The following is a 27002-nucleotide window of genomic DNA, read 5'->3' on the forward strand; positions in this document are numbered from 1 at the left end:
CTGTTAACTTGCAGGGCTATAGCCTGTTCAGAAATGACCGTACAGATAAGCGAGGGGGAGGGGTGTGTCTATATGTAAAATCTTCCTTAAAACCCATCCTGCGTGATAATATAGGTGAATTTAATGAAAATGTAGAGTCCCTGTGGGTGGAGATAAGGGGAGGGGGAAAAAATAATAAATTACTGATAGGGGTTTGTTATAAATCTCCAAAAATAATGGAAGCAATGGAGAATATCCTCGTAAAGCAAATAGATGAAGCTGCGACTCAAGGAGAAGTCATTATTATGGGGGACTTCAACTACCCTGAAATAGATTGGGGAACAGAAACCTGCAGTTCCAGCAAAGGTAATCGGTTTTTGACAACTATGAGAGACAATTACCTTTCACAACTGGTTCAGGACCCGACAAGGAGGGGGGCACTGCTAGACCTAATATTAACCAACAGGCCAGACCGCATCTCAAATATAAGGGTTGGGGGTCACTTGGGGAATAGTGATCACAAAATAATAAGTTTTCAGGTAACCTTTAATAAGATGGGTAGTAGAGGGGTGACAAGGACACTAAACTTCAGGAGGGCAAATTTCCAACGGATGAGAGAGGATCTTGGTGCAATTAACTGGGACGATATCCTGAGACACAAAAATACACAAAGAAAATGGGAGACGTTTATTAGCATCCTGGATAGGACCTGTGCACAGTATATACCGTATGGGAATAAACATACTAGAAATAGGAGGAAACCAATATGGCTAAATAGAGCTGTTAGGGGCGCAATAAGGGACAAAAAGAAAGCATTTAGAGAATTAAAGGAAGTAGGTAGTGATGACTGATGAGGCATTAAATAAATACAGAAAATTAAATAAATTCTGTAAAAAGCAAATCAAGGCAGCAAAGATTGAGACGGAGAGACTCATTGCCAGAGAGAGTAAAAATAATCCCAAAATATTCTTTAACTATATAAATAGTAAGAAACTAAAAAATGACAGTGTTGGCCCCCTTAAAAATAGTCTGGGTGAAATGGTGGATGAGGATGAGGAAAAAGCCAATATGCTAAATGACTTTTTTTCATCAGTATTTACAAAAGAAAATCCCATGGCAGCCAATATGACTAGTGATAAAAATTCCCCATTAAATGTCACCTGCTTAACCCAGCAGGAAGTACAGCGGCGTCTAAAAATCACTAAAATTGACAAATCTCCGGGCCCGGATGGGATACACCCCCGAGTACTGCAGGAATTAAGTACAGTCATTGATAGACCATTATTTTTAATCTTTAAAGAGTCCATAATAACAGGGTCTGTACCACAGGACTGGCGTATAGCAAATGTGGTGCCAATATTCAAAAAAGGGGCAAAAACTGAACTCGGTAATTATAGGCCAGTAAGTTTAACCTCTACTGTGGGTAAAATCCTGGAGGGCATTCTAAGGGATGCTATACTGGAGTATCTGAAGAGGAATAACCTCATGACCCAGTATCAGCACGGGTTTACTAGGGACCGATCATGTCAGACTAATTTGATCAGCTTCTATGAAGAGGTAAGTTCCGGACTGGACCAAGGGAACCCAGTGGACGTAGTGTATATGGACTTTTCCAAAGCTTTTGATACGGTACCACACAAAAGGTTGTTACATAAAATGAGAGTAATGGGGATAGGGGAAAATATGTGTAAGTGGGTTGAGAGCTGGCTCAGGGATAGGAGACAAATGGTGGTTATTAATGGGGCACACTCGGACTGGGTCGCGGTTAGCAGTGGGGTACCACAGGGGTCAGTATTGGGCCCTCTTCTTTTTAACATATTTATTAATGACCTTGTAGGGGGCATTCAGAGTAGAATTTCAATATTTGCAGATGACACTAAACTCTGCAGGGTAATCAATACAGGGGAGGACAATTTTATATTACAGGATGATATATGTAAACTAGAAGCTTGGGCTGATAAATGGCAAATGAGCTTTAATGGGGATAAATGTAAGGTCATGCACTTGGGTAGAAGTAATAAGATGTATAACTATGTGCTTAATTCTAAAACTCTGGGCAAAACCATCAATGAAAAAGACCTGGGTGTATGGGTGGATGACAGACTCATATTCAGTGGCCAGTGTCAGGCAGCTGCTACAAAGGCAAATAAAATAATGGGATGTATTAAAAGAGGCATAGATGCTCATGAGGAGAACATAATTTTACCTCTATACAAATCACTAGTTCGACCACACTTAGAATACTGTGTACAGTTCTGGTCTCCGGTGTATAAGAAAGACATAGCTGAGCTGGAGCGGGTGCAGAGAAGAGCGACCAAGGTTATTAGAGGACTGGGGGGTCTGCAATACCAAGATAGGTTATTATACTTGGGGCTATTTAGTTTGGAAAAACGAAGACTAAGGGGTGATCTTATTTTAATGTATAAATATATGAGGGGACAGTACAAAGACCTTTCTGATTATCTTTTTAATCATAGACCTGAGACAGGGACAAGGGGGCATCCTCTACGTCTGGAGGAAAGAAGGTTTAAGCATAATAACAGACGCGGATTCTTTACTGTAAGAGCAGTGAGACTATGGAACTCTCTGCCGTATGATGTTGTAATGAGTGATTCATTAATTAAATTTAAGAGGGGACTGGATACCTTTCTGGAAAAGTATAATATTACAGGGTATATACACTAGATTCCTTGATAAGGCGTTGATCCAGGGAACTAGTCTGATTGCCGTATGTGGAGTCGGGAAGGAATTTTTTTCCCCATGATGGAGCTTACTCTTACTACATGGGTTTTTTTTGCCTTCCTCTGGATCAACATGTTAGGGCATGTTAGGTTAGGCTATGGGTTGAACTAGATGGACTTAAAGTCTTCCTTCAACCTCAATAACTATGTAACTATGTAACTATGTAATTTCAGGTCCTTCAGGATTTTAAAATTACCTTCCGGCGTTGTGATTGGTTGCGTCGCGGTCACATGGGCGATGCGACCAATCACAAGCCGTGACGTCACGGGAGGCAGGAGACGCGCGCATTTTAAAATGCGCGCGTGTCCAGCCTCCCGTGACGTCATGGCTTGTGATTGGTCGCGTCGCCCATGTGACCGCGACGCAACCAATCACAACGCCGGAACGTAATTTTAAAATCCTGAAGGACCTGAAATTACGTCACGGCTTGCTGTGATTGGTTGCGTCCCGGCCACATGGGCGGCGCGCGACCAATCACAAGCCGGGACTTCGCGTAAGGAAGTTAAAGCGCGAATTTTAAGCAAACAACGCTGCCGGTTCCCTCGGTAAGGTGCAGCCTGCGTCGGAGAGGTGAGTATAGCAATATTTTTTATTTTAATTCTTTATTTTACACATTAATGTTGTTTCGATATCGATACCCGATACCACAAAAGTATCGGATCTCGGTATCGGAATTCCGATACAGCAAATATCGGCCGATACCCGATACTTGCGGTATCGGAATGCTCAACACTATTTCTGAACTCTTCCTGAGTTAAAACATTAGTATTGTTGTTTCTACATGATTATGAACGTGTTTTCTTTGCATTATTTGAGGTCTGAAAGCACTGGGGTTTTTATTTTTATTTTGAACATGTTTCTTTGTCAGAAAAAATATTCCGAACTTATTGCTTGGAAATTCAGAGACATGTTGTCAGAAGTTTATACAATAAAAGAACAATTTACATTTTATTCAAAAATATACCTATAAAGAGAAAAATCAGACAAACTGAACATTTTGCAGTGGTATTTTAATTTTTGCCAGAGCTGTATAATTTCTTACATTTGCATATAATGATATAAATGAGAAAACTGGATTGGCAAGTCAAATTAAATATTATTTAGGGTTCGGTGGATTCCTAAGTACTTCCCTCGTGTCCACAACAATTGTCAATAGGGAGAGGTGACACTTATGGAAATGGTATAGAACCCACTTGGGGCACTCCTATAGAGGTGATGTCTGGGTGAAGGTGTAGGAACGCCTGTGATGTTAATGTGACTGGAGGCAACCAGACACACGTGTGAACTTGCAAACATAACACTTCTTTACTGAATGAAATAATAGATCTCTGGATGCAGTTCACACAGTAGGACACATTCAGTGTTTTGCATATGAGAGAAAGCTTTGTTTCCTTTTGAAGCAGCAGGTTTAGGGCATCTCAGGGCAGCTGGAGCACAGTTCTTTTTACTTGAAAGTGGAGAAATTGTTCTAGGGAGCACAGACCACGTAACACTGCTGATGGAGGGACCTTCATGGGTTGGCTTCCCGTGGAGACACACTAGTAGAATGGAGTTAACCATGCTTTTCAGCACTACCGTTCACTATTGCAGGGGGTAAGGCAGACAATTTGTGGTCTGGAAGTCATGTTGAATTGGTTCCTGATCTTGTTCAGCCTTACCTCTCCTGACTGCATGAAGCATCCCATCTCTAGTGGAGGCGACTGTGCAAAAAAAGATGTCCCCTCAGCATGGAGTGGAATAAAGATTAAGGGAGTAGTGCAGCCTCCTTCCTTCCTCTGCTTTGACTAGACTGGACTGAACTGGTTTGTACCAGGTAACAGGAAGTGTGTGCACTGAGCGGGGAGGTTCCTCAAAGCCGTTCTGTGGCAGCTTGTTGTGAGGAAATTAAATAAAGAACTTTCATACGCAAACATTGACCAGTACAATCCACATGTATCAGTCCTCAGTGTACGCACTTTACATCATCTCCTAACTCACAGCGCCCAAAGTCATTCTGGCACACTGGAACAGATCTACTGCCACACGACAAGTGTTTCACCCAGCATGTAATCTACTATATAATTGTCTAAGGGTCACTTCCGTCTTTCTGTCTGTCCTTCTGTCTGTCTGTCCATCTGTCACGGAAATCCCAAGTCGCTGATTGGTTGCGGCAAAGCAGCCACGACCAATCAGCGACGGGCACAGTCCAGCAGCAAAATGGCTGCTCCTTACTCTCCGCAGTCAGTGCCGCTCCATACTCCCCTCCAGTCAGTGCTCACACAGGGTTAATGGCAGCATTAATGGACCGCGTTATGCAGCGGTGTAACGCACTCCGTTAATGCTGCTATTAACCCTGTGTGACCAACTTTTTTACTATTGATGCTGCCTATGCAGCATCAATAGTAAAAAGATCTAATGTTAAAAATAATTAAAAAAATAAAAAATAGTTATACACTCACCGTCCGTCAGCCCCTCGGTCCAGAACAGGTCTTTCCCGCTCCCCGCGACGCTCCGGTGACCGCTCCATGCATTGCGATCTCACGAGATGATGACGTAGCGGTCAGACTGCTACGTCATCATCTCGCGAGACCGCAATGCACTTTTGGCGGAGCGCGCGATTAGCATCGTTAAACGCTTCGCCTGGATCCAGGGGCCAACGGAAGGTGAGTATTGTGATGGGGTGTACGACAGAGCAAGAAGGGACAACAGGCCGAGGGACGATCCAACGAGATTTATTAAAGCAGGGAGCATACAACATCAAATATCCATAATGTCCTTCAAGTCCACGAGAAGTCCACAATAAGTCCAAGTAAAGAAACAGATCTGGAGGTGCTTTCCAGTAATCCCGCACCCGATAAACGAAACAATAGTCCTTCCACGAGTCCAACAGATCCCAAAACAATCTCATGAACGACGAGATATGTCCTCAGCTCAAGTCTTGCCCCGTTCGCTTCCGCAGTCACAGATGGACGTGGGGTCTTGCCTCAGCTAAGAATCCCCACTCCTTCTCCTTCAAGGGTCAACTCACATCTGATCTCAAAAATAAGAATGGATTGTCTGAGCTCCTGGGATCTGCCCATGAAGGGGGGTAGGGGTCACACCTTCTATTCAATGGTTGGGTCCACCAGAAGATTCTAGACTGGTCGGCTCCGCTTAGTCTATCTAGTATGTACATTTGACTAGCCACCTGCTGTGAGGAAGAATGGTTATTCCTTCACTAGTGATGTTAACAAAGCTTAATTACATTATAGCTTAGGGCTGCAAGTATTGGGGGAAGGAGACATATTGTTACAGGTGAACTCCCAGCACAAGAAAATACATAAATTACAGCTAATAGAAACCAGAGAACAGTTACATACATCAAATGGCATATTATTCAAATACAGGACAGGGCAAAAGTACATATCATGACAATCATATAACTATTTTTTATTTTAATTCTTTTTTTAACAGGGATATGATGCCTACATTGCTATATACTGCGTGGGCTGTGCAATATACTACGTGGGCTGTGCAATATACTACGTGGGCTGTGCAGTATACTACGTCGCTGTGCGATATACTATGTGGCTGTGCAATATATTACATGGCTGTGCAATATACTATGTTGGCTGTGCAATATACTTTGTGGGCTGTGCAATATACTACGTGGCTGTGCAATATACTATGTGGCTGTGCTATATACTATGTGGGCTGTGCTATATACTACGTGGGCTGTGTTATACACTACATGGGCTGTTATATACTACGTGGCCTGTGTTATACACTACATGGGCTGTGTTTTACACTACGTGGGCTGTGTTATACACTGCGTGGGCTGTGTTATACACTACGTGGGCTGTGTTACATACTGCGTGCGTGGGCTGTTATATACTACATGAGCTGTGTTATATGCTATCTGGGCTGTTATACACTCCATGGGCTGTGTTATATACTACATGGCTGTGCTATATACTCCGTGGGCTGTGCTATATACTGCGTGGGCTGTGCTATATACTACGTGGCTGTGCAAAATAATACGTGGCTGTGCTATGTACTACGTGGCTGTGCTATTTACTATGTGGGCTGTTATATACTATGTGGCTGTGCTATATACTACGTGGCCAGCCGCGAACAATCAGCGACAGGTACCGTCCCACCGCTAATTGGCGCGGGATTTGAACCACGCTTCGCTAATTGGTCACAGCCGGCCGAATCCTATGTATTCAATGTATTATTCTAACATCTTCATAAGTAAACTACATACATATTCTAGAATACCCGATGCGTTAGAATCGGGCTGCCATCTAGTGTTCCTATAATTGTACTCTTTTGTTATAGGTGTAGCCGGTGATTGGAAGAGCCTTTTTACAGTAGCTCAAAGTGAATATTTTAATAAAATCTATGAAGAGAAGATGAAGGATGTCAATGTGAAATTTGTCTGGGAGGAATCTTCATAAAGTCATGACCTCATTCTGTATATGAAGCAAGAAGTGTTTTCAGATTTGGGCAATGTGGCTTACTCAGGATGGTCAGTGTCCATAAAGACCCTGTCTGTAAAAATAACGGGCCATTGTAATAACCAATAAATGTATCTGGAGTTTTTCATTAATTGTCTGGAGATGATTTGTGGGGTTATTGTGATTGCTATTATTGCCCTGACGTATAGACATTTACCACTTATAGTCTTCAAGTTTCCAAATATAACTCTAGGCCATTATGGGGCAAATTAGCCAAAAAATACATAAAAAGGAAGGTTGATATTCCTTTGTTTAAATTTAACTGTCAAATGATATAAATTACATAAAATGATTTAGAGTTTTCTTTTAATTAAATGTAGGATATTTTACAGAATAAAACAGATGATGACATAAAAGTGAAGTTTTAATGCTTATTTTCACTGATTTTTTATGTAATGCAAATACAACATTGATTTCACATGACTGATCTGTGCATAAAATTACAAAGTCTGTTCCCGCAGTCATGTGTTATTTCATTTTATAGCCCATCTATAGAATAGTATGAAATTGGATCAAATTGAAGGAAATAACTCACGGTCCACAGAATATCACCGCATACAGGTTTGTGTATAATCTATAAATAAAATGGAGTAGCGAAAGAAAGTCACTAAACCTGATGTCACGGAATGGCTCAGATTTATGGAAGAAAAAAATGAATAGTGAAAACGTGGTTCGATCATACACAGCAATGTATTTTCCTTGTATTGAACAAGGATCATAATTAGTAGTGGCCTTTTATTAGCAAAAATTACACCCACACATCTCCCCTCTGGTGACACATAACAGTGCTGGACTTCAGAGAACTACAGGATGTGTCTTAGTCTTAAACCTTATGATATTCTCAGCTTTTATGATATCTCTGCCCCTAAAGGTCCTAGGTGCCCAGCAACATGAAGCCATGCTTTGTGTTCACCATTTCATCACGTTTCCGAAACTATAAAACTTTCCTACCTATTATTTTGACTCAATTAAAAAAAACCTCACGTCTTAATTTCTATAAAGCACCAAATCGATTTCTCGTTTTCTCTTTAGTTCTTGTTTCTACTCTAAGCAGTTTGCGGGATGCAGTGACGCAAGAGAGGCAGAACAAGGGTTAACAGTTTTAATTTAACAGGAGATTCTCCATGCAGGGAGATAAACAGTTGAATGAGGGTTAAACAGTTCAAGTGTAGGCAATAGGAAGAGTTAATGAGCAATAAACAAGATAACGGTAGTTTCTTAAATCACTTCTCGTGTCCTGTATGGTCCTTTGCAGCAGATGATCCCACGGGGGGGGGGGGAGAGGTTGTAGAACCGGCAACGGCTGGGTGATGTCCTCAGATGAGGTCCCTTAAGCGATGGTCCATCTTCTGGTGGCAGAGGTCGGTGACAGGTACCTTCAGCTGAGCCCCTAGTCCATAAGCATGTATGGCCGAAACAAACAAGGTCGTGGCACTCTCAGAGTCAAACGTAAACAGGAGTGAAGCAAGTGGCAAGCAAGGTCGCAAAAGTCTGTCTGATACTCGGCCTTTGCTCCACTGCAAGTGCGCGGTACTCACAGTCACTAAGCGCACGGCACTTCTGTCTCTGGCAGCTACTGAGCGCACGGCACTTCTCTGTGCAGCGGTTCCACTGGAGGTGGCAGGGACCAAACAACAAAGGCTATCGTGGCACTGGTGCTCAGAAGACAGAGCACGCTGCTCACCCAGCTGCGTGCTGCTACTGATTTGCACCAAACTGACTGGCACACTCTGCTCTGTGTGTCCCCCGATAGCAGAAAGTCTCTCTCGCGGTAAGCCTCTCACGCAGCTGTCCTGGGTCAGTGCTCCGCGGTCCTTATCTTTGCTTCATGGCCTGTCATTGCTCATGGCGCAGATCCTCACTCACTGTCCTGCTCAAGCGCTCAGGAGAATTTGGCCATAGTATGTCTCCATGCTGTCTGTTGCCCTGCGGAGCGCGCCGCATGCCTGCTTCTGCTCGCGCTGCCAGCGGGAAGCCCCCTCTTTCTTTGCGCGCTTTCTCCTCACTGCCTGGCTTAGTCTCGCCCCCTCTTCCCGGGTCATGGGGCCTGTCCTGTCCCCTATTATTTCCCCTGGGCAACATAGGACACAGCCTGAGCAGTTCTGGACCCAACATGATTCAGGCACCTGCTGCCCGGTCTTCCTCCTTACTCTACCAGTCATAAATCTGCCCTTCTCTACATTCCTGTTCTCAAGCTAAGGTTGGATTCACATCTGCTAGCCATTAGGATTTACCTTAATTACCTGTTTCCAAAGGAGGGGGTCAGCTGCATAGGGGTCATGAAAAGGTAACCTGTTATATTGCAAGCTCTGTCTCTCTTCTGGATCTGTCTTGCTGATCTTAATTTTTCTATGAGAATTGACCTATGTCTTTTTTCAACCTATGCAACACTCAGAGCTCTCCTAGGACAATGTTGAAAACTTTTCAAGCTCTTTAAAGTGAACCTGTGATCAGGATTATCTATTTTAAAGTAAAGGGCGTAATTACACTGTCCTACTGATTTATTAGATACCTTGAATTCAGAAATCTGGCACCTGCTTTTTGCTATATCACACCATCTGCTGCCTCTGGTGTTTTGAGGGTTTTTTTTAACCACTTCAGGTTTCCTAATACATGAAGCAGCAAAAAAAAAAAGTGACTGGTCTATTATATAAGGTCCCAATGATTTTCAGGAGAGATAAGGATCCAGTATGTGAGACTTTGGACTGTAGATCCTTTTGTTCTCTAAGTGATAAGCTGCCAGAGATATTTAGCAGCGGCTCTCGTAGAGAACACAGGCGCGTTTAGCAGAATGAACCATCCTGTATATGGGAGCTGTTGATGAGACAGCTGCCTATAGTTTATGAGAACTTTAGTGAATTACTTGTTCAGCTGACAGACAATTAGACAGCTTTATTTTTAGTCCAGCACACTGACTCTATAATATTTTAGAGTCACGTCTGATAAACTAAAGGCAAAAAGGAAATGATCCAGCTGGAGATTAAGGTGGCTAAAATCAATACATTTCTTTATTGAACAACCCTCTTAAAAATACATGAAAAAATGTGTATGTTGAGCACCAGGCCCACCAGTGCAGGCGATCAGCGTGTTTCAACATAAAGTCTTACTCATGATCTACCTAATAAGAAAAAGAACCACTCATATATTGGAAAGAAAACCACCAGCATGAAACGCAATTATAGCAAAAAGTGCAATATTTTATTGATAACAAACTTAAAAATCCAGCATTAAAAATGGAAAGACATGATGACAAATGGGGTCCCTGGTGGTCTGAAACTGACGCATTTCGACCATTCAGGTCTTACTCATGGCATGAAAGAGACCTATACCAACCTTATATCCAAAAAGACATACAATACACAGGTGCACTTAATTAAAAACATGTGGAAAAAGCAAGGAAAGGTAACTCCCACAACATTTAACTCTTTCGCAGGGATCCATAAGATTGAGCCATTGTATAAATTAATCGCAAAAATAACAGGTAACACTGTAACAATAGTGAAAAAAACACTATCCCTCAAATCCATGAAGTCCATGAAAAAATCTGGAATGAAATGGTAATGACTAGTGATGAGCAAGCACTAAAATGCTCGGGTGCTCGTTGCTCGGGTCGAGCAAATTGGAATACTCGGGTACTCAGACAGAACAACGAGCCCAATGTAAGTCTATAGGAGACCTGAGCATTTTTACCGCGATCCCCGGGGGTCCTTTTAAGGTCTATAAACGTCAGAAAATGATGGAAACGCTGTTCAAATGACATGGGAGCATCATGGGGATCGTCCCTGGAACCATTTCTGACTCCTATGTCACAGCTGTAAACAATATTGTCAGAGTTTCACGCCATTTTTACAGGTGCACCAAAAAACATTCGAAAACGAAACCAAAATGGATTTTGCTGGGAAATATGTTAAGGTACATCCTTTCCAGTGTAATGACTTGTATATAGGGCAAAAATAATTAACCCCAGACCAAAATGTTCCTCCACCACTTGGCCTATGTTCATGTGACACCCCAGGGTCCTGGTTTTCACAGTGGCATTGCTTTCCTCACGGGGAGAGTGATGTCACGCTTGGAAACAAAGGAAGATCTCTTTCATCAGGTAATCACAAAGCACACAACATGTTCACACTCCAGGCCAGAAGGGGGAGCTATGATCCAGCTTGTGGGTGGCTCCCCTATATATATCCTTGTCTGGAGGGAAAGTGAGTTAGTTGGTGCCAGACAGCAGACTGGAACAGTCTGAGGCAGAAAGACATGTGAGGGGCCATGCAGCCAGAGGTGCTGCAGCTCCAGGATTGAGAGAATACAGAAGAAAGAACAGCATGTAGTGAGCATGCAGGAGAGCGAAGCACTGTAGAGTGACAATTGGGGAGAACAGCTGTGACTGGGCTACCTCCCTGGAAGAGCGCAGACACCGGGGGCCGGGAGACTGAGGTTGTGTGGGACTCCAAGACTTACAGCAGAAACCGGCAGGACAGCTGGACTGTACGTAATCTGTCTGCCTTCATACCCAAGAGCCACAGTGGCGCAAAGAACCCGGGTCATGATAGAGACCCTGTAAAATGGCTTGAGCCACCTTTCATATGGCTTTGTGCCCCACCTTTAAGGAGGACAGAGAGAACTGTGAGGACTTTGAAAGATGCCATAGGCAGCAAGGGACTACACCACATGCTATTAGGAAGGCTTTTAATTCCACCTGGTAAAGGGGACTCTGAATTTGCTTCCAAGCTGTCCGGACCCTGCCTGTACCTGTGATCTGGTGCCCTGGACTGTGGCTGCCCGAAGTCTTCAGTAAACCAGTTAGATGGTTTGCAATCCCGTGTCCTCCGTTCTTTACTGCACCATGCACCATCTTCACCTACATACTGGGAGCCCTGGGGACCTACTTCACCTGTGGGAAGTTATATCATCTCAACTGCCTTAACATCACCCCAGTGGATCCCTTTAAGCAGCGTCGGTCCCCACTGAATGAATACCACAGGTGGCATCAAGAACACAAGCTTTATTCAAAACCCCTTTAACCCCTTAATCCCATATGACGTACTATCCCGTCAAGGTGACCTGGGACTTAATTCCCAGTGATGGGATAGTACGTCATAGCCGATCGGCCGCGCTCACGGGGGGAGCGCGGCCGATCACGGCCGGGTGTCAGCTGCCTATCACAGCTGACATCCGGCACTATGTGCCAGGAGCAGTCAAGGACCGCCCCCGGCACATTAACCCCCGGCACACCGCGCTCAAACATGATCGCGGTGTACCGGAGGTACAGGGAAGCATCGCGCAGGGAGGGGGCTCCCTGCGGGCTTCCCTGAGACGATCGGTACAAGGGAATGTACTCACCTTGTACCGAGCGTCTCCTCCCTGCAGGCCCCGGATCCAAAATAGCCGCGGGGCTGCATCCGGGTCCTGCAGGGAGTACTTCCGGGTCCGGAGCAGGCTGCAGATGAAAGCTGCAGCCTGCAGCGATGTGAGTGAGAGCGCCGATCTGATAGAGTGCTGTGCACACTATCAGATCGGCGATCTGTGATGTCCCCCCCTGGGACAAAGTAAAAAAGTAAAAAAAAAAATTTCCACATGTGTAAAAAAAATAAAAAATAAATAAATTCCTAAATAAAGAAGAAAAAAAAAATATTATTCCCATAAATACATTTCTTTATCTAAAAAAACCCAAAAAAACAATAAAAGTACACATATTTAGTATCGCCGCGTCCATAACAACCCAACCTATAAAACTGTCCCACTAGTTAACCCCTTCAGTGAACACCGTAAGAAAAAAAAAAAAACCGAGCCAAAAAACAACGCTTTATTATCATACCGCCGAACAAAAAGTGAAATAACACGCGATCAGAAGGATGGATATAAATAACCATGGTACCGCTGAAAACATCATCTTGTCCCGCAAAAAACCAGCCACCATATAGCATCATAACCAAAAAAATAAAAAAGTGATAGTCCTCAGAATAAAAAAAATGCCAAAATAATTATTTTTTCTATAAAATAGTTTTTATCGTATAAAAGCGCCAAACATAAAAAAATGATATAAATGAGATATCGCTGTAATCATACTGACCCGACGAATAAAACTGCTTTATCAATTTTACCAAACGTGGAACGGTATAAACGCCTCCCCCAAAAGAAATTCATGAATAGCTGGTTTTTGGTCATTCTGCCTCACAAAAATCGGAATAAAAAGTGATCAAAAACTGTCACATGTCTGAAAATGTTACCAATAAAAACGTCAACTCGTCTCGCAAAAAACAAGACCTCACATGACTCTGTGGACCAAAATACGGAAAAATTATAGGTCTCAAAATATGGAGACGCAAAAACTTTTTTGCTATAAAAAGCGTCTTTTAGTGTGTGACAGCTGCCAATCATAAAAATCCGATATAAAAAACGCTATAAAAGTAAATCAAACCCCCCTTCATCACCCCCTTAGTTAGGGAAAAATAATAAAATTAAAAAAATGTATTTATTTCCATTTTCCCATTAGGGCTAGGGTTAGGGCTAGGGTTAGGGCTAGGGTTAGGGTTAGGGTTGGGCAAGGGTTAGGGCTAGGGTTAGGGCTAGGGTTAGGGTTAGGGTTGGGGCTAGGGTTGGAGCTAAAGTTAGGGTGGGGCTAAAGTTAGGGTTGGGGCTAAAGTTAGGGTTAGGGTTTGGATTACATTTACGGTTGGGATTAGGGTTGAGATTAGAATTAGGGGTGTGTCAGGGTTAGGGGTGTGGTTAGGGTTACAGTTGGGATTAGGGCTAGGGGTGTGTTTGGATTAGTTTCAGGTAGAATTGGGGAGTTTCCACTGTTTAGGCACATCAGGGGCTCTCCAAATGCGACATGGCGTCCGATCTCAATTCCAGACAATTCTGCGTTGAAAAAGTAAAACAGTGCTCCTTCCCTTCCGAGCTCTCCCGTGCGCCCAAACAGGGGTTTACCCCAACATATGGGGCATCAGCGTACTCGGGACAAATTGTACAACAACTTTTGGGGTCCAAGTTCTCTTGTTATCTCTGGGAAAATAAAAAATTGGGGGGCTAAAAATCATTTTTGTGGGAAAAAAAGGATTTTTTATTTTCACATCACTGCGTTGTAAACTGTAGTGAAACACTTGGGGGTTCAAAGCTCTCAAAACACATCTAGATAAGTTCCTCAGGAGGTCTAGTTTCCAATATGGGGTCACTTGTGGGGGGGTTGTACTGTTTGGGTACATCAGGGGCTCTGCAAATGCAACGTGACGCCTGCAGACCAATCCATCTAAGTCTGCATTCCAAATGTCGCTCCTTCCCTTCCGAGCTCTGCCATGCGCCCAAACAGTGGTTCCCCCCCACATATGGGGTATCAGCGTACTCAGGACAAATTGGACAACAACTTTTGGCATCCAATTTATCCTGTTACCCTTGTGAAAATACAAAACTGGGGGCTAAAAAATCATTTTTCTGAAAAAAAAATAAATTTTATTTTTACGGCTCTGCGTTATAAACTGTAGTGAAACACTTGGGGGTTCAAAGCTCTCAAAACACATCAAGATAAGTTCCTTAGGGGGTCTACTTTCCAAAATGGTGTCACTTGTGGGGGGTTTTAATGTTTAGGCACATCAGGGGCTCTCCAAACGCGACATGGTGTCCCATCTCAATTCCAGTCAATTTTGCATTGAAAAGTCAAATGGCGCTCCTTCCCTTCCGAGCTCTGCTATGCGCCCAAACAGTGGTTTACCCCCACATATGGGGTATCGTTGTACTCAGGACAAATTGAACAACAACTTTTGTGGTCTAAATTCTTCTGTTACCCTTGGGAAAATAAAAAATTGGGGGCGAAAAAATCATTTTTGTGAAAAAATATGATTTTTTATTTTTACGGCTCTGCATTATAAACTTCTGTGAAGCACTTGTTGGGTCAAAGTGCTCACCACACATCTAGATAAGTTCCTTAAGGGGTCTACTTTCCAAAATGGTGTCATTTGTGGGGGGTTTCAATGTTTAGGCACATCAGGGGCTCTCCAAATGCAACATGGCATCCCATCTCAATTCCAGTCAATTTTGCATTGAAAAGTCAAATGGCGCTCCTTCCCTTCCGAGCTCTGCCATGCACCCAAACAATAGTTTACACCCACATATGGGGTATCAGCGTACTCAGGACAAATTGCACAACAATTTTTGTGGTCCAATTTCTTCTCTTACCATTGGGAAAATAAAAAATTGGGGGCGAAAAGATCATTTTTGTGAAAAAATATGATTTTTTATTTTTACGGCTCTGCATTATAAACTTCTGTGAAGCACTTGGTGGGTCAAAGTGCTCACCACACATCTAGATAAGTTCCTTAAGGGGTCTACTTTCCAAAATGGTGTCACTTGTGGGGGGTTTCAATGTTTAGGCATATCAGGGGCTCTCCAAACGCAACATGGCGTCCCATCTCAATTCCAGTCAATTTTGCATTGAAAAGTCAAATGGCGCTCCTTCGCTTCCGAGCTCTGTCATGTGCCCAAAAAGTGGTTTACCCCCACATATGGGGTATCGGCGTACTCAGGACAAATTGTACAACATATTTTGGAGTCCATTTTCTCCTGTTATCCTTGGCAAAATAAAACAAATTGGAGCTGAATTAAATTTTGTGTAAAAAAAAGTTAAATGTTCATTTTTATTTAAACATTCAAAAATTCCTGTGAAACACCTGAAGGGTTAATAAACTTCTTGAATGTGGTTTTGAGCACCTTGAGGGGTGCAGTTTTTAGAATGGTGTCACACTTGAGTATTTTCTATCACATAGACCCCTCAAAATGACTTCAAATGAGATGTGGTCCCTAAAAAAAATGGTGTTGTAAAAATGAGAAATTGCTGGTCAACTTTTAACCCTTATAACTCCCTACCAAAAAAAATTTTGGTTCCAAAATTGTGCTGATGTAAAGTAGACATGTGGGAAATGTTACTTATTAAGTATTTTGTGTGACATATCTCTGTGATTTAAGGGCATAAAAATTCAAAGTTGGAAAATTGTGAAATTTTCAAAATTTTTGCCAAATTTCCATTTTTTTCACAAATAAACACAAGTTATATCAAATAAATTTTACCACTATCATGAAGTACAATATCTCATGAGAAAACAGTGTCAGAATCGCCAAGATCCGTTGAAGCGTTCCAGAGTTATAACCTCATAAAAGGACAGTGGTCAGAATTGTAAAAATTGGCCCGGTCATTAACGTGCAAACCACCCTCGGGGCTTAAGGGGTTAAAGCTCATCCCTTGAACATGGGCTCCCAGGGCCACAGACCGGGTCACCGCCACTGTGACATCCCCCTTTAAGTACCGGACCTGGTACCGCGTACCCCACGGCCCTGATTGGCGTTCCATTCACACGCATCGTTTTTTTATGTCTTTTTCAACTTTAACATTGCTTTCAACCAATACAGATGCATTCACTGGGAAATGTCATTGCAATATTTATCAACCCTAGCTGGCCATGTGGTGTGTGTGACACATGAGGAAACATATCTTGTTTCATTTATGAAGTCACAAAGCCTATTTTTAGAGGTGCATCAGGCGGCATTAATATTCTTAAAGGGCTATTATTAAACAGTGGGTCTCCTATGCTGTTCTTGCCTATGCAGTGAGTGGTTGGGCTGCCAAGAATTACAACACACCCCAATACCCTTTTCATGAGAGGTACAGGAGGGCTTCCTGAAAAAATGCTGCATTGAATGCAAGGTCTGCCCTGCTGTCAAGTCATATGCACCCCAATAAGCCTTTGAAACCACATACTGGATGGCCACAGGAAAATCACTTCACATTCTTCAGATGGTCCTGCCATACTGTTTCCTTATGCATTGAATGCAAGGGCCACCTTGACCCAAATTTACACGCAACACAATCCCCCCTTGGAAGAAACATGGGGGAGGGCCTCATAAAAAAACAGTCCCATTACAAATGAAAGGGTCTCCCAGTGTATGGGCTGACAAACATTTCCCCATGTGGGTGCATTTAAAAAAAAAAAATTGTTTAAGGTCATCATAAACACCCTTGCAAAAAACTAGAGTGGCTGTAGCAGCAAAGAACACATTAACCCTGGTGATCTAGTGGTGGTGGATGATAAGACGTAGAGGAAGGTCTCATTAAAAAAATAGGCCCAATTTAAAGGAGTGGGTCTCCTAGACTTGGAATGCCCATACACTAAGTGTATGAGCTGATAAACATTTCCCCATGGGGGGTACATTTTAAAAAAAACTTTTTGTGGGGATCATATATACCCTTGCCCAAAAAATTGACTGGCTGTAGCAGCATAGAACATGTTCAACCTAATATTCTAGTGGTGGTGGATGATGAGGATGAGGACAAGGAGGAAGAGTACACCAAATAGTCAAAATCACGAAGCATATACCCATTTGTGGGTGTGAAGAGGTGCATGGGAATATACCTCCCAAAAAGACACTGTATTGTCATTTGGTGGTGTAGAGAAGTCTGGCCCAATCCAGCCCTTGTTCATTTTTATAAGAGTCAGCCTGTCTGCATTTTCAGTTGACAGGCGGATGAGCTTATCTGTGATAATTCCAACAGCGGCACTAAAAACCCACTCTGACAAAACGCTAGCAGCAGGGCAGGGCATCTCCAAGACGTAGAGAGCCAGTTCATGCCACATGTCCAGCTTGGATACCCAATAATTAAATGGCACAGAGGAATCACGGAGGATGTTAGTACGGTCAGCAAGGTGCTCAATCAGCATCTTAGAAAACATTCCAATCCTTGTGACATTTCCCTCGCACCTCCGGGCCAGGGTGATGGGAGGGTCTGAGAAAACCGTCCCAGAACTTTGCCAGTGTTCCCCTGCCTCTGCTGGATTGGAGTTGTGTCTCTCTCGCCTGTACTCTTTGGTTGTCCAACAAACTGTTATGTCTGCCGAAAGTGTTTTGAAATGGGATTTTTTTTTACTAATTCTGCAACAATGGCCCTCTGGTAATGCAGCATCTTAGTACACCTGCCTGTCTCTGGAAGAAGAGATTGAAAGTTCTCCTTGTAGCGTGGATCTAAAAGTGTCACTACCCAGTAATGACTGTCACCAAAAATGTTTATAATATGAGGGTCATGGGAAAGGCAGCACAACATAAAGTCAGCCATGCGTGCCAGACTGGTAATAGGCAAGTCTTCCATGTCCTCACCAACAGGATGACTGACCAAGGTGTCCTCCTCCTCCTAAGGCCATCCACGCTGAAAAGACGGTGTGACAGTTGTGCTTGTAGTACCATCTACAGCCCATGAAAGTAGCTCCTGTTCTTCCTCCTCCTCTCTTCCTTATTGTCAAATAATGCATATTGGGTTGACATGAGGCTGGGCTGTGTGTAATCACCCTGTATGGTTCCTTGCTCCATGTCCTTCTGCTCTGCCTGCAATGCATCCTCTTTCATTGTGAGCAGAAAGCTTTTCAGAATGCAGAGAAGCAGGATGGTGATGCTAATTATGACGTCATCGCCGCTCACCATCTTTGTGGACTCCTCAAAGTTTTGGAGCATGGTACATATGTCTGACATCTATGTCCACTCCTGAGGTCTTATGTGTGAAGTCTAACCTGAATAACGACGGCGTTGTTGATGCTGGTATTCAACAACTGCCCTTTTCTACTCACAAATCCTTTCCAACATCTGCAGAGTTCCAACGCGTGGGGACATTGTACACCAGTCGGTGAGCCGGAAACTGCAATCACTGCTGAAGCACGGCAAGGGCAGCTGAAGCTGTAGCTGACTTTCTAAAATGGGCACAGAGGTGGCATACTTTCACAAGCAGATCCGGCAGCTCCAGGTAGCTTTTTAGAAACTGTTGAACAATGAGGTTAAGCACATGGGCCAGGTATGGTACGTGTGTCAGTTTGCCTCACCTCAGAGCCGCCACCAGGTTCCTTCCATTGTCACACACAACCATGCCTGGCTGGAGGTTCAGCGATGTCAGCCACAGATCTGCCTGCTCTTTCAGAGCTGTCCTGTTGTGAATTCCGTTCTCGGGCTCCCTCCTGTGGTCATGAGTGGTACTTTGTGAGTTCTGTTCATGGGCTCCCTCTGGTGGCTTTGAGTGTTAGGGCTGGTCTGTAGCTGGACTCCTGCTGCCTCGTTTCCTGCTAGGCTTGCTGCCTATTTAACTCCATCTGGACCTTTACTTGTTGCCTGCTGTCGTTGTATTCAGTACTGGTTCAGATCTCTCTGGAACTTCCCTTGTGACCTGTCTCCTCGTGGAGAAGCTAAGTTCATGCTAGTCCATTTTTTCTCATTGCTATTTGAAAATGTTTCTCAGTATATGATGAGTTCAGTCCAGCTTGCTTATATGCTACTTGATTTCTAGCTGGAAGCTCTGGGGTGCGGAGTTGCGCCCCGAACATCGTGAGTCGGTGTGGGGTCTTTTTGTATTCTCCGCGTGGATAACTTTTGTAGTATTTTATACTGACCGCACAGATTCCTTGCTATCTTCTGACTATTTAGTTTAGCGGGCCTCATTTGCTAAAACCTGTTTTCATTTCTATGTTTGTGTTTTCCCCTTTACTCACCGTTATTATTTGTGGGGGGCTGCCTACACTTTGGGGAAAATTTCTCTGAGGCAAGTGAGGCTTTGTTTCTCTCTAGGGGTAGCTAGTTTCTCAGGCTGTGAATGAGGCGTCTAGGCCGAGTTAGGAACGCTCCACAGCTGCCTATAGTGTGTGTTGATAGGATCAGGATTGCGGTCAGTAAAGTTCCCACATTCCCAGAGCTTGTCCTTATTTTTGGTTTTCTTATCAGGTCAGTTCATGTGTTCTAACCACCAGGATCATAACACTGTCCACAACTCTTCAGCATTGTGTGGTTTGTCACCTAAGCATATTAGCTTCAGCACAGCCTGTTGCCACTTGGAATTGGCAGTGCTGCAGTGCTTCCAGCTTGGGACTGATGAGCTCATTTCAAAGATGTAGGCTGAAGAGGAGGAGGTGCAGGAGCTGTAGACTGTGGGGACAAGTGGTTAGGTTTACTTTCCCAGTAATTGCATTGCTGAGGGCAAGGCTAATGTTGTGGGACATGTGCTTGTGTAATGCCGGGATGGCACAGCGAGAGAAATAGTGGTGGCTGGGGACCGAGTACCTTGGGATGGCCACCGCCATCAGATTGCAGAAAGTTTCCATCTCCACGGGCCTAAAAGGCAACATTTCCAGCGCAAGCAGACAAGAAATGTGTGAATCTAATACTGTGGCCTGTGGGACATTGGCTGCTTTTTTCTGCTTGTGATGGTGCTACTTGAGTGTGGGCTACAGCAGGTGCAGGGCTAGTGTCATCTTCACATGCACCGTGGACAGGGATTGGCTTGCATGCACAACAGCAGTGGAAGAAGCAGTGGTGTCACCCGCAGACACTGTTACTGGAGCCTGGGGTTGGGCCCACAAATTTGGGTTCTTTGTTGCCATGTGCCTGATCATGCTGGTGGTGGTAAGGCTGATAGTTTTGCTACCCCTGCTGATGCTGGCATGACAGGTGTTGCAAATGGCCTGTTTCGGGTTATCGGCAGACTCCGGAAGACCTAACCGTTGGACTGGCAACTTCCGTCATGTTGGTGTTACGGGGAGCGGTTGCCCACCTTCTGTCTGCAGCCACCACACTGCTTCGTCCTGTCTGAAAGAGTGCTATGCCTCCCTCCCCCTGTGTGCTGCTGTCATTGCTCAGCATGTCATCCTTCCAGGTTGGGTAAGTTACTATATCATCCACCACCTCATCTTCCACTTCCGCAACCTGGTTCTCCTCCTGACTTTCTGGCAATTTTGTCTCATCATCGTCCACCTCTTGTGACAGTGTATGCTCAAATATTTGGCCATCACTACATGGAATCTCATCTTGCCCCACTTAAAGTGGACCGGGTGAGAGGGCCGAATTTATTAATGGAAAAGTGAACAGTTCTTCGGAGTGTCCGAGTGTGGGATCAGTTGTCTCAGGGCACTCAGCATGGTGGGAGTAAGGAGAATCAGGGTGAGTAATATGCAGTTCAGATTCACGGCTACTCAAAGTTGACCGTGTGGAAGACAGGGTACTGGTAGTGGTGGCCAAGTGACTGGAAGTATTATCCACTCTCCAACCAACAACCTTTTCACACTGCTCTGGCTTCAATAGTGCTGTCTTGCTGTGGTCCCCTACGACTTCGGACACTAAGGTCCAGTGAGAAGATGTGGGTGTTTTTTGCGGCCCAATTTGAGCTTGCTCATGGCCTAGGCATGCACCGTCACCATCACGTCCACTTCCCCATCCCTTGCCACATACCTTGCCAATTGTAAATGGACTCGAATATTTTACATGTTCACTACAAATGGCTGAATTGGAAGCGAACTTGTATGTGATACGTGTGCGAGAAAACCACACTTTAAACTATCTGGACTGTAGTTAAAAATGTTTTTTTTTTGGTTATCAAATTGGTGTCAATAAGTAGGGTAAGAGACAGCAAAAACACTAGTATGTGTAGACCTAAAATGGCCAAATTTTTAGCACAGATAGATGAGGCATGTCACGGAGATACAACACTGTCAAATATGTGGCCTGTATTTTTTTGAGCTTAACAAGAAAAAAGAAAATTTTTTAGTCAGCTCACCATCCTCATCTCACTCCAGGGGTCCGTTCATCAGCCAGGATTGCGGTTCGGCAGCCACAGCAATAAAATCCAGAAAAATGTGTAAGAACCAGCGATGAAGAATCCGCTGCACCTTCCGAGATCTTATATGTATAAAACTTCCGTTTTATTGAAGAATAGTAGAACAATATAAAAGAGCACAGTTACATGCAGTCAGATCAGCCAGTGGACATCTAGAACCAACATGTTTTGGCCTATAACAAGGCCTCTATCATGGTCTCACTGAACAGACACAAATAGACATTAAATAGCTACACTGCAGGAGCCATTGTCTCCTGTTAGTGTGTCACTGAGGGTCCTATAGAGCAGTGACATCACCCGATGTCACTGTTCTATAGGGGAGATCATCATGGGACACTCATTATTAATTGGACTACGGCGGACAGGTAGTATACGGTTTATTATTTTAAGTTTTTTGCAGGCGCTGAAGTATGGTAAGTATAGTTAAATGAAGAATATTAAAATAATTTTTTCCTAATGTGTGTGTGTTTTATTAACCCTTTATTACTATTGGATTAATAATGGATAGGCGTCTTATTGACACCTCTCCATTATTAAGCCGGCTTAATGTCACCTTACAATAGCAAGGTGACATAAACCCCTTATGGGGCTGAATATCAGCCCACAACTGTCTGCGTAACGTTTCTGGCTGTAAAATATAGGGGGACCCCACGTAATTTGTTTATGGGGTCCCCCTATATTAAAAGCCAGTAAAGGCTACACAGACAGCTGCGGGCTGATATTCATAGCAGGCTACCAATATTGGCCCCCGGCCGTCGGCTTTCACCCTCTGGCACAGAAAATTGCGCTGGAGCCCACGCCATTTTTTTCTGTTTTTTTTTTTAAATTCAACACTCATTAAGGCCTCTTTCACCCTTGCGTCAGTACGGGTCCGTCGCTATGCATTGGGCCAATGTACCAACGCGCGTTGTGAAATTTGTGCACAACATGGGCAGCGGATGCAGTTTTTCAATGCATCCGCTGCCCATTCTGAAGTCCAGGGAGGAGTGGGCAGAGTTTCGTCCGCGCAGGCGCAGTAGAAAATGGCAGATGCGACGGACAAAAAAGTTCACTTGAACGTTTTTTCATGCCGACGGTCCGCCAAAACACGATGGACCCGTTGCACGACGGATGTGACGTGTGGCCATCCATCGCTAATACATCGCTAGTCTATGGGTAAAAAATGCGTCCTGCGAGCACATTTGCAATATCCGTTTTTTCCGCCGGATCCATTTTTTATTCTGCCGGATCTTTTTTTTCTCATAGAGTTGTATTAGTGCCGGATTGCGCCTGTTGGCCACACGTTTCATCCATTTTTTGCCAGATCTGTCGAAAAAGCTGTTTCCGCCAGACGGAAAACACATACAAAGGAACGTTTTTTCTGTCTGTCGAAGAAGCGCACAGCGACGAATCCGGCAAAAAACGTATGAAACTGAGATGTGAAATGATGTGTCCGGCCTCCGAATCCGTTTTTTCATGCATGTTTCCATTCAAATCATGCACATTTTCCGTTTATTTATTTATTTCCAAAAACCGCATCAAAACCTGCATCAAAAACTGCATCCAAACTGCAGCAAAAACTACATCAAAACTATACCAAAAACTGCATCAAAAAACGCACCAAAAATCTGCATCAAAAAAGCACCAAAAACTGCACCAAAAATTGCATCAAAAACTGCACCAAAAACCTACATCAAAAACAGCACCAAAAACTGCATCAAAAACTGCACCAAAAACCTGCACCAAAAACTGCACCAAAAACTGCATCATAAACAGCATCAAAAACCGCACCAGAAGCCTGCACCAAAAACTGTATCAAAAACAGCATCAAAAACTGCATCAAAAACAGCCTAAAAAATCACACCAAAAACTTGCTTCAAAAACTGCATCAAAAACCACATAAAAAACCGCACCAAAAACCTGCACCAAAAACTGCATCAAAAACCGCACCAAAAATTTTCATCAAAAACTGAATCAAAAACCACATCAAAAACCACACCAAAAACCTGCATCAAAAACTGCACCAAAAACTGCATCTAAAACAGCATCAAAAACCGCTCCAAAAACTGCATCAAACTCTGCATACAAAACTGCACCAAAAACTGCATCAAAACCTGCATCAAAAACTGGTGCAGTTTTGATGCAGTTTTTGATGCTGTTTTTGATGCAGTTTTGGTGCAGATTTTTATGCAGATTTTGATGCAGTCTTTGGTGCGGTTTTTGACGCTGTTTTTGATGCAGTTTTTGGTGCAGGTTTATGGCGTGGTTTTTGATGCAGTTTTTGATGCAGGTTTTTGGTACGGTTTTTGATGCAGTTTTTGATGCAGTTTTTGGTCCAGTTTTTTGTGTAGTATTTGATGCAGCTTTTTGGTGCGGTTTTTGATGCGGTTTTTGATGCACATTTTGGTGCAGTTTTTGGTGCAGTTTTTGATGCAGGTTTTTGGTGCAGTTTTGATGCAGATTTTTGGTGCAGTTATGATGCAGTTTTTGATGCAGTTTTGATGCAGTTTTTGGTGCATTTTTTGCGCGGTTTTGATGCAGTTTTTGGAAATAAATAAATAAACGGAAAATGTGCATGATTTGAATGGAAACATGCCTCAAAAAACGGTTTCGGAGGCCGGATTCATCATTTCACATCTCAGTTTCATACGTTTTTTGCCGGATCCATCGCTGTGCGTTTTTTTGCCGGACAGAAAAAACGTTCCTCTGTATATGTTTTCTGTCCAGCGGAAACAGCTTTTTTGACAGATCCGGCAAAAAAGGGATGAAGCGTGTGGCCATCAGGCGCAATCTGACGCTAATACAACTCTATGAGAAAAATGGATCCGGCGGAAAAAAACGGATCCGGCGGAAAAAAATGAATCTGGCAAAATAAAAAAAGGATCTGTCAGAAAAAAACGGATCCAGTGGAAAAAAACGGATCCAGTGGAAAAAAAACTGATCCGGCGGAAAAAACGGATCCTGCAAATGTGCTCGAAGGATGCGTTTTTTTACCCATAGACTTGTATTGCCGACGGATAGGGGGATCCAAAAAAAATGACGTGGGGTCCCCCTGTATTTTGTAGCCAGAAAGCCTATGCAGACAGCTGTTGGCTGAAATTCATAGCCTAGAGAGGGGCCATGGGTATTGGCCCCCCCAGCTACAAATACCAGTCTGCAGCCACCCCGGAAATGGCGCATCTGTAAGATGCGCCAATTCCGAAACTTAGCCCCTCTCTTCCCACTCCAGTGTAGCGGTGGGATATGGGGTAATAAGGGGTTAATGTCACCTTGCTATTGTAAGGTGACATTAAGCCGGGTTAATAATGGAGAGGCGTCAATAAGACGCCTATCCATCATTAATCAAATAGTAATAAAGGGTTAATAAAACACACACACATTAGGAAAAAAGTATTTTAATATTCTTCATTTAACCATACTTACCATACTTCAGCGCCTGCAAAAAAGTAAAATAATAAACCATATACTACCTGTCCGCCATAGTCCAATTAATAACAAGTGTCCCACGACGATCTCCCCTATAGAACAGTTACATTGGGTGATGTCACTGCTCTATAGGACCCTCAGTGACACACTGACAGGAGACAATGGCTCCTGCAGTGCATCACTGAGGTTATTATAGTTCAAAGTCTCACTTTATGGCAATTGCTGCATGGGAAAATTTCTCACACAGCAATGGCATAAAGCGAGACTAGGGACTATTTTTTTTCAGCGGTGGAGGAATACAGTACAGAAGGATACCTTCCTCCCATCATTGTGTTCCTGGAGCCCCTGGAGAGCGGTCGCATCAGCTGATGCTGCCGTTCTCCACTGGAGATCGTCGTGGGACACTCGTGGATTTCTGCAGACAGGGAGTATATTGGTTGTTTGTTATTTTAATCTTTTTTTACAGATGACCCTGGCTTCGGTGAACAAAGTGACAAGTAATGGTGAGTATGTAATCTATGAGTAATGTACTGTATGTCTGTATGTATGTATTGTATGCAATGTATGAATGTAATGTATGAATAAATGTATTGTATGTAGTATGTATGTAATATGTAGTATGTAATGTATGTATGTAGTATGTATGTTGTATGTATGTAGTATGTAGTATGTATGTAATGTATGTATGTATGCACAAAAGAGCACAATGAGGTCAAAAATACTCTGTTGTAAAAAAAACACAGTAATGAGCAAGTGCTAGTCAAAAAATGGAAAAAAAAACCCAGGGTATTTAGTTGATACCTTTTTTTGCCAAAAAATGTATACTAAGCTGCTCCACCAATCGTCAAGGTATACCCATAATAAAGCAGTCCTAACTAGGGTTGAGCGAAACGGGTCGGCAATTTTCAGAAGTCGCCGACTTTTGGCAAAGTCGGGTTTCATGAAACCCGACCCGACCCCTGTGTGGGGTCGGCCATGAAGTCGGCGATCTTCTGAATCTGGAATCGGAATTCCGATACCGATTCCCGATATGTTTAAGATATCGGGAATTGGTATCGGAATTCAGATTTAAGTGTAAAATAAAGAATTAAAATAAAAAATATCGCTATACTTACCCTCTGATGGGCCCTGGTACTAACCGGGAACCTTCCTTCCTTAGAATCAGCCTTCCAGGACCTTGCGGTGACGTCACGGTGACGTCGCGGCTTGTGATTGGTCGCGCGGCCGCCCATGTGACCGCTCGCGCGACCAATCACAAGCCGCGACGTCACCGTGACGTCACCGAAGGTCATGGAAGGGCTGATTCTTAGGAAGGAAGGCTGCCGGAACGAAGCCGAGGGTGAGTATATTCCTATTAGGTATATACTCACCCTCGGACACACCCTGCTTCTTTCCGGCAGCCTTCCTTCCTAAGAATCAGCCCTTCCAGGACCTTCGGTGACGTCACGGTGACGTCGCGGCTTGTGATTGGTCGCGCGAGCGGTCACATGGGCGGCCGCGCGACCAATCACAAGCCGCGACGTCACCGTGACGTCACCGCAAGGTCCTGGAAGGCTGATTCTAAGGAAGGAAGGTTCCCGGTTAGTACCAGGGCCCGTCAGAGGGTAAGTATAGCGATATTTTTTATTTTAATTCTTTATTTTACACTTAAATATGGATCCCAAGGCCTGAAGGAGAGTTTCCGCTCCTTCAGACCCTGGGAACCATTGGAAACCCAATGCACTGCATTGGGTTTCGAGTTTCGGCCGACCCCGACTTTTTTTATAGGATCG

General features: G+C 43.7%; 1 protein-coding gene across 3 annotated transcripts in view; it reads left to right on the plus strand.

The window, feature by feature from the left end:
* Positions 1-7291, plus strand: part of LOC143770137 (sulfotransferase 2B1-like) — a 209770-nt gene extending 202479 nt beyond the window's left edge. For all 3 annotated transcript variants that reach the window (XM_077259459.1, XM_077259461.1, XM_077259460.1), the window contains one exon: positions 7021-7291. In XM_077259459.1, the coding sequence (XP_077115574.1) occupies positions 7021-7139 (119 nt within the window). In that variant the 3' untranslated portion in view covers positions 7140-7291. The remainder of the gene's footprint in view (positions 1-7020) is intronic.
* Positions 7292-27002: the final 19711 nt, after the last annotated feature.

This window comes from Ranitomeya variabilis, chromosome 4 (genome assembly GCF_051348905.1).
Source record: "Ranitomeya variabilis isolate aRanVar5 chromosome 4, aRanVar5.hap1, whole genome shotgun sequence".
Lineage (NCBI taxonomy): Eukaryota > Metazoa > Chordata > Amphibia > Anura > Dendrobatidae > Ranitomeya > Ranitomeya variabilis.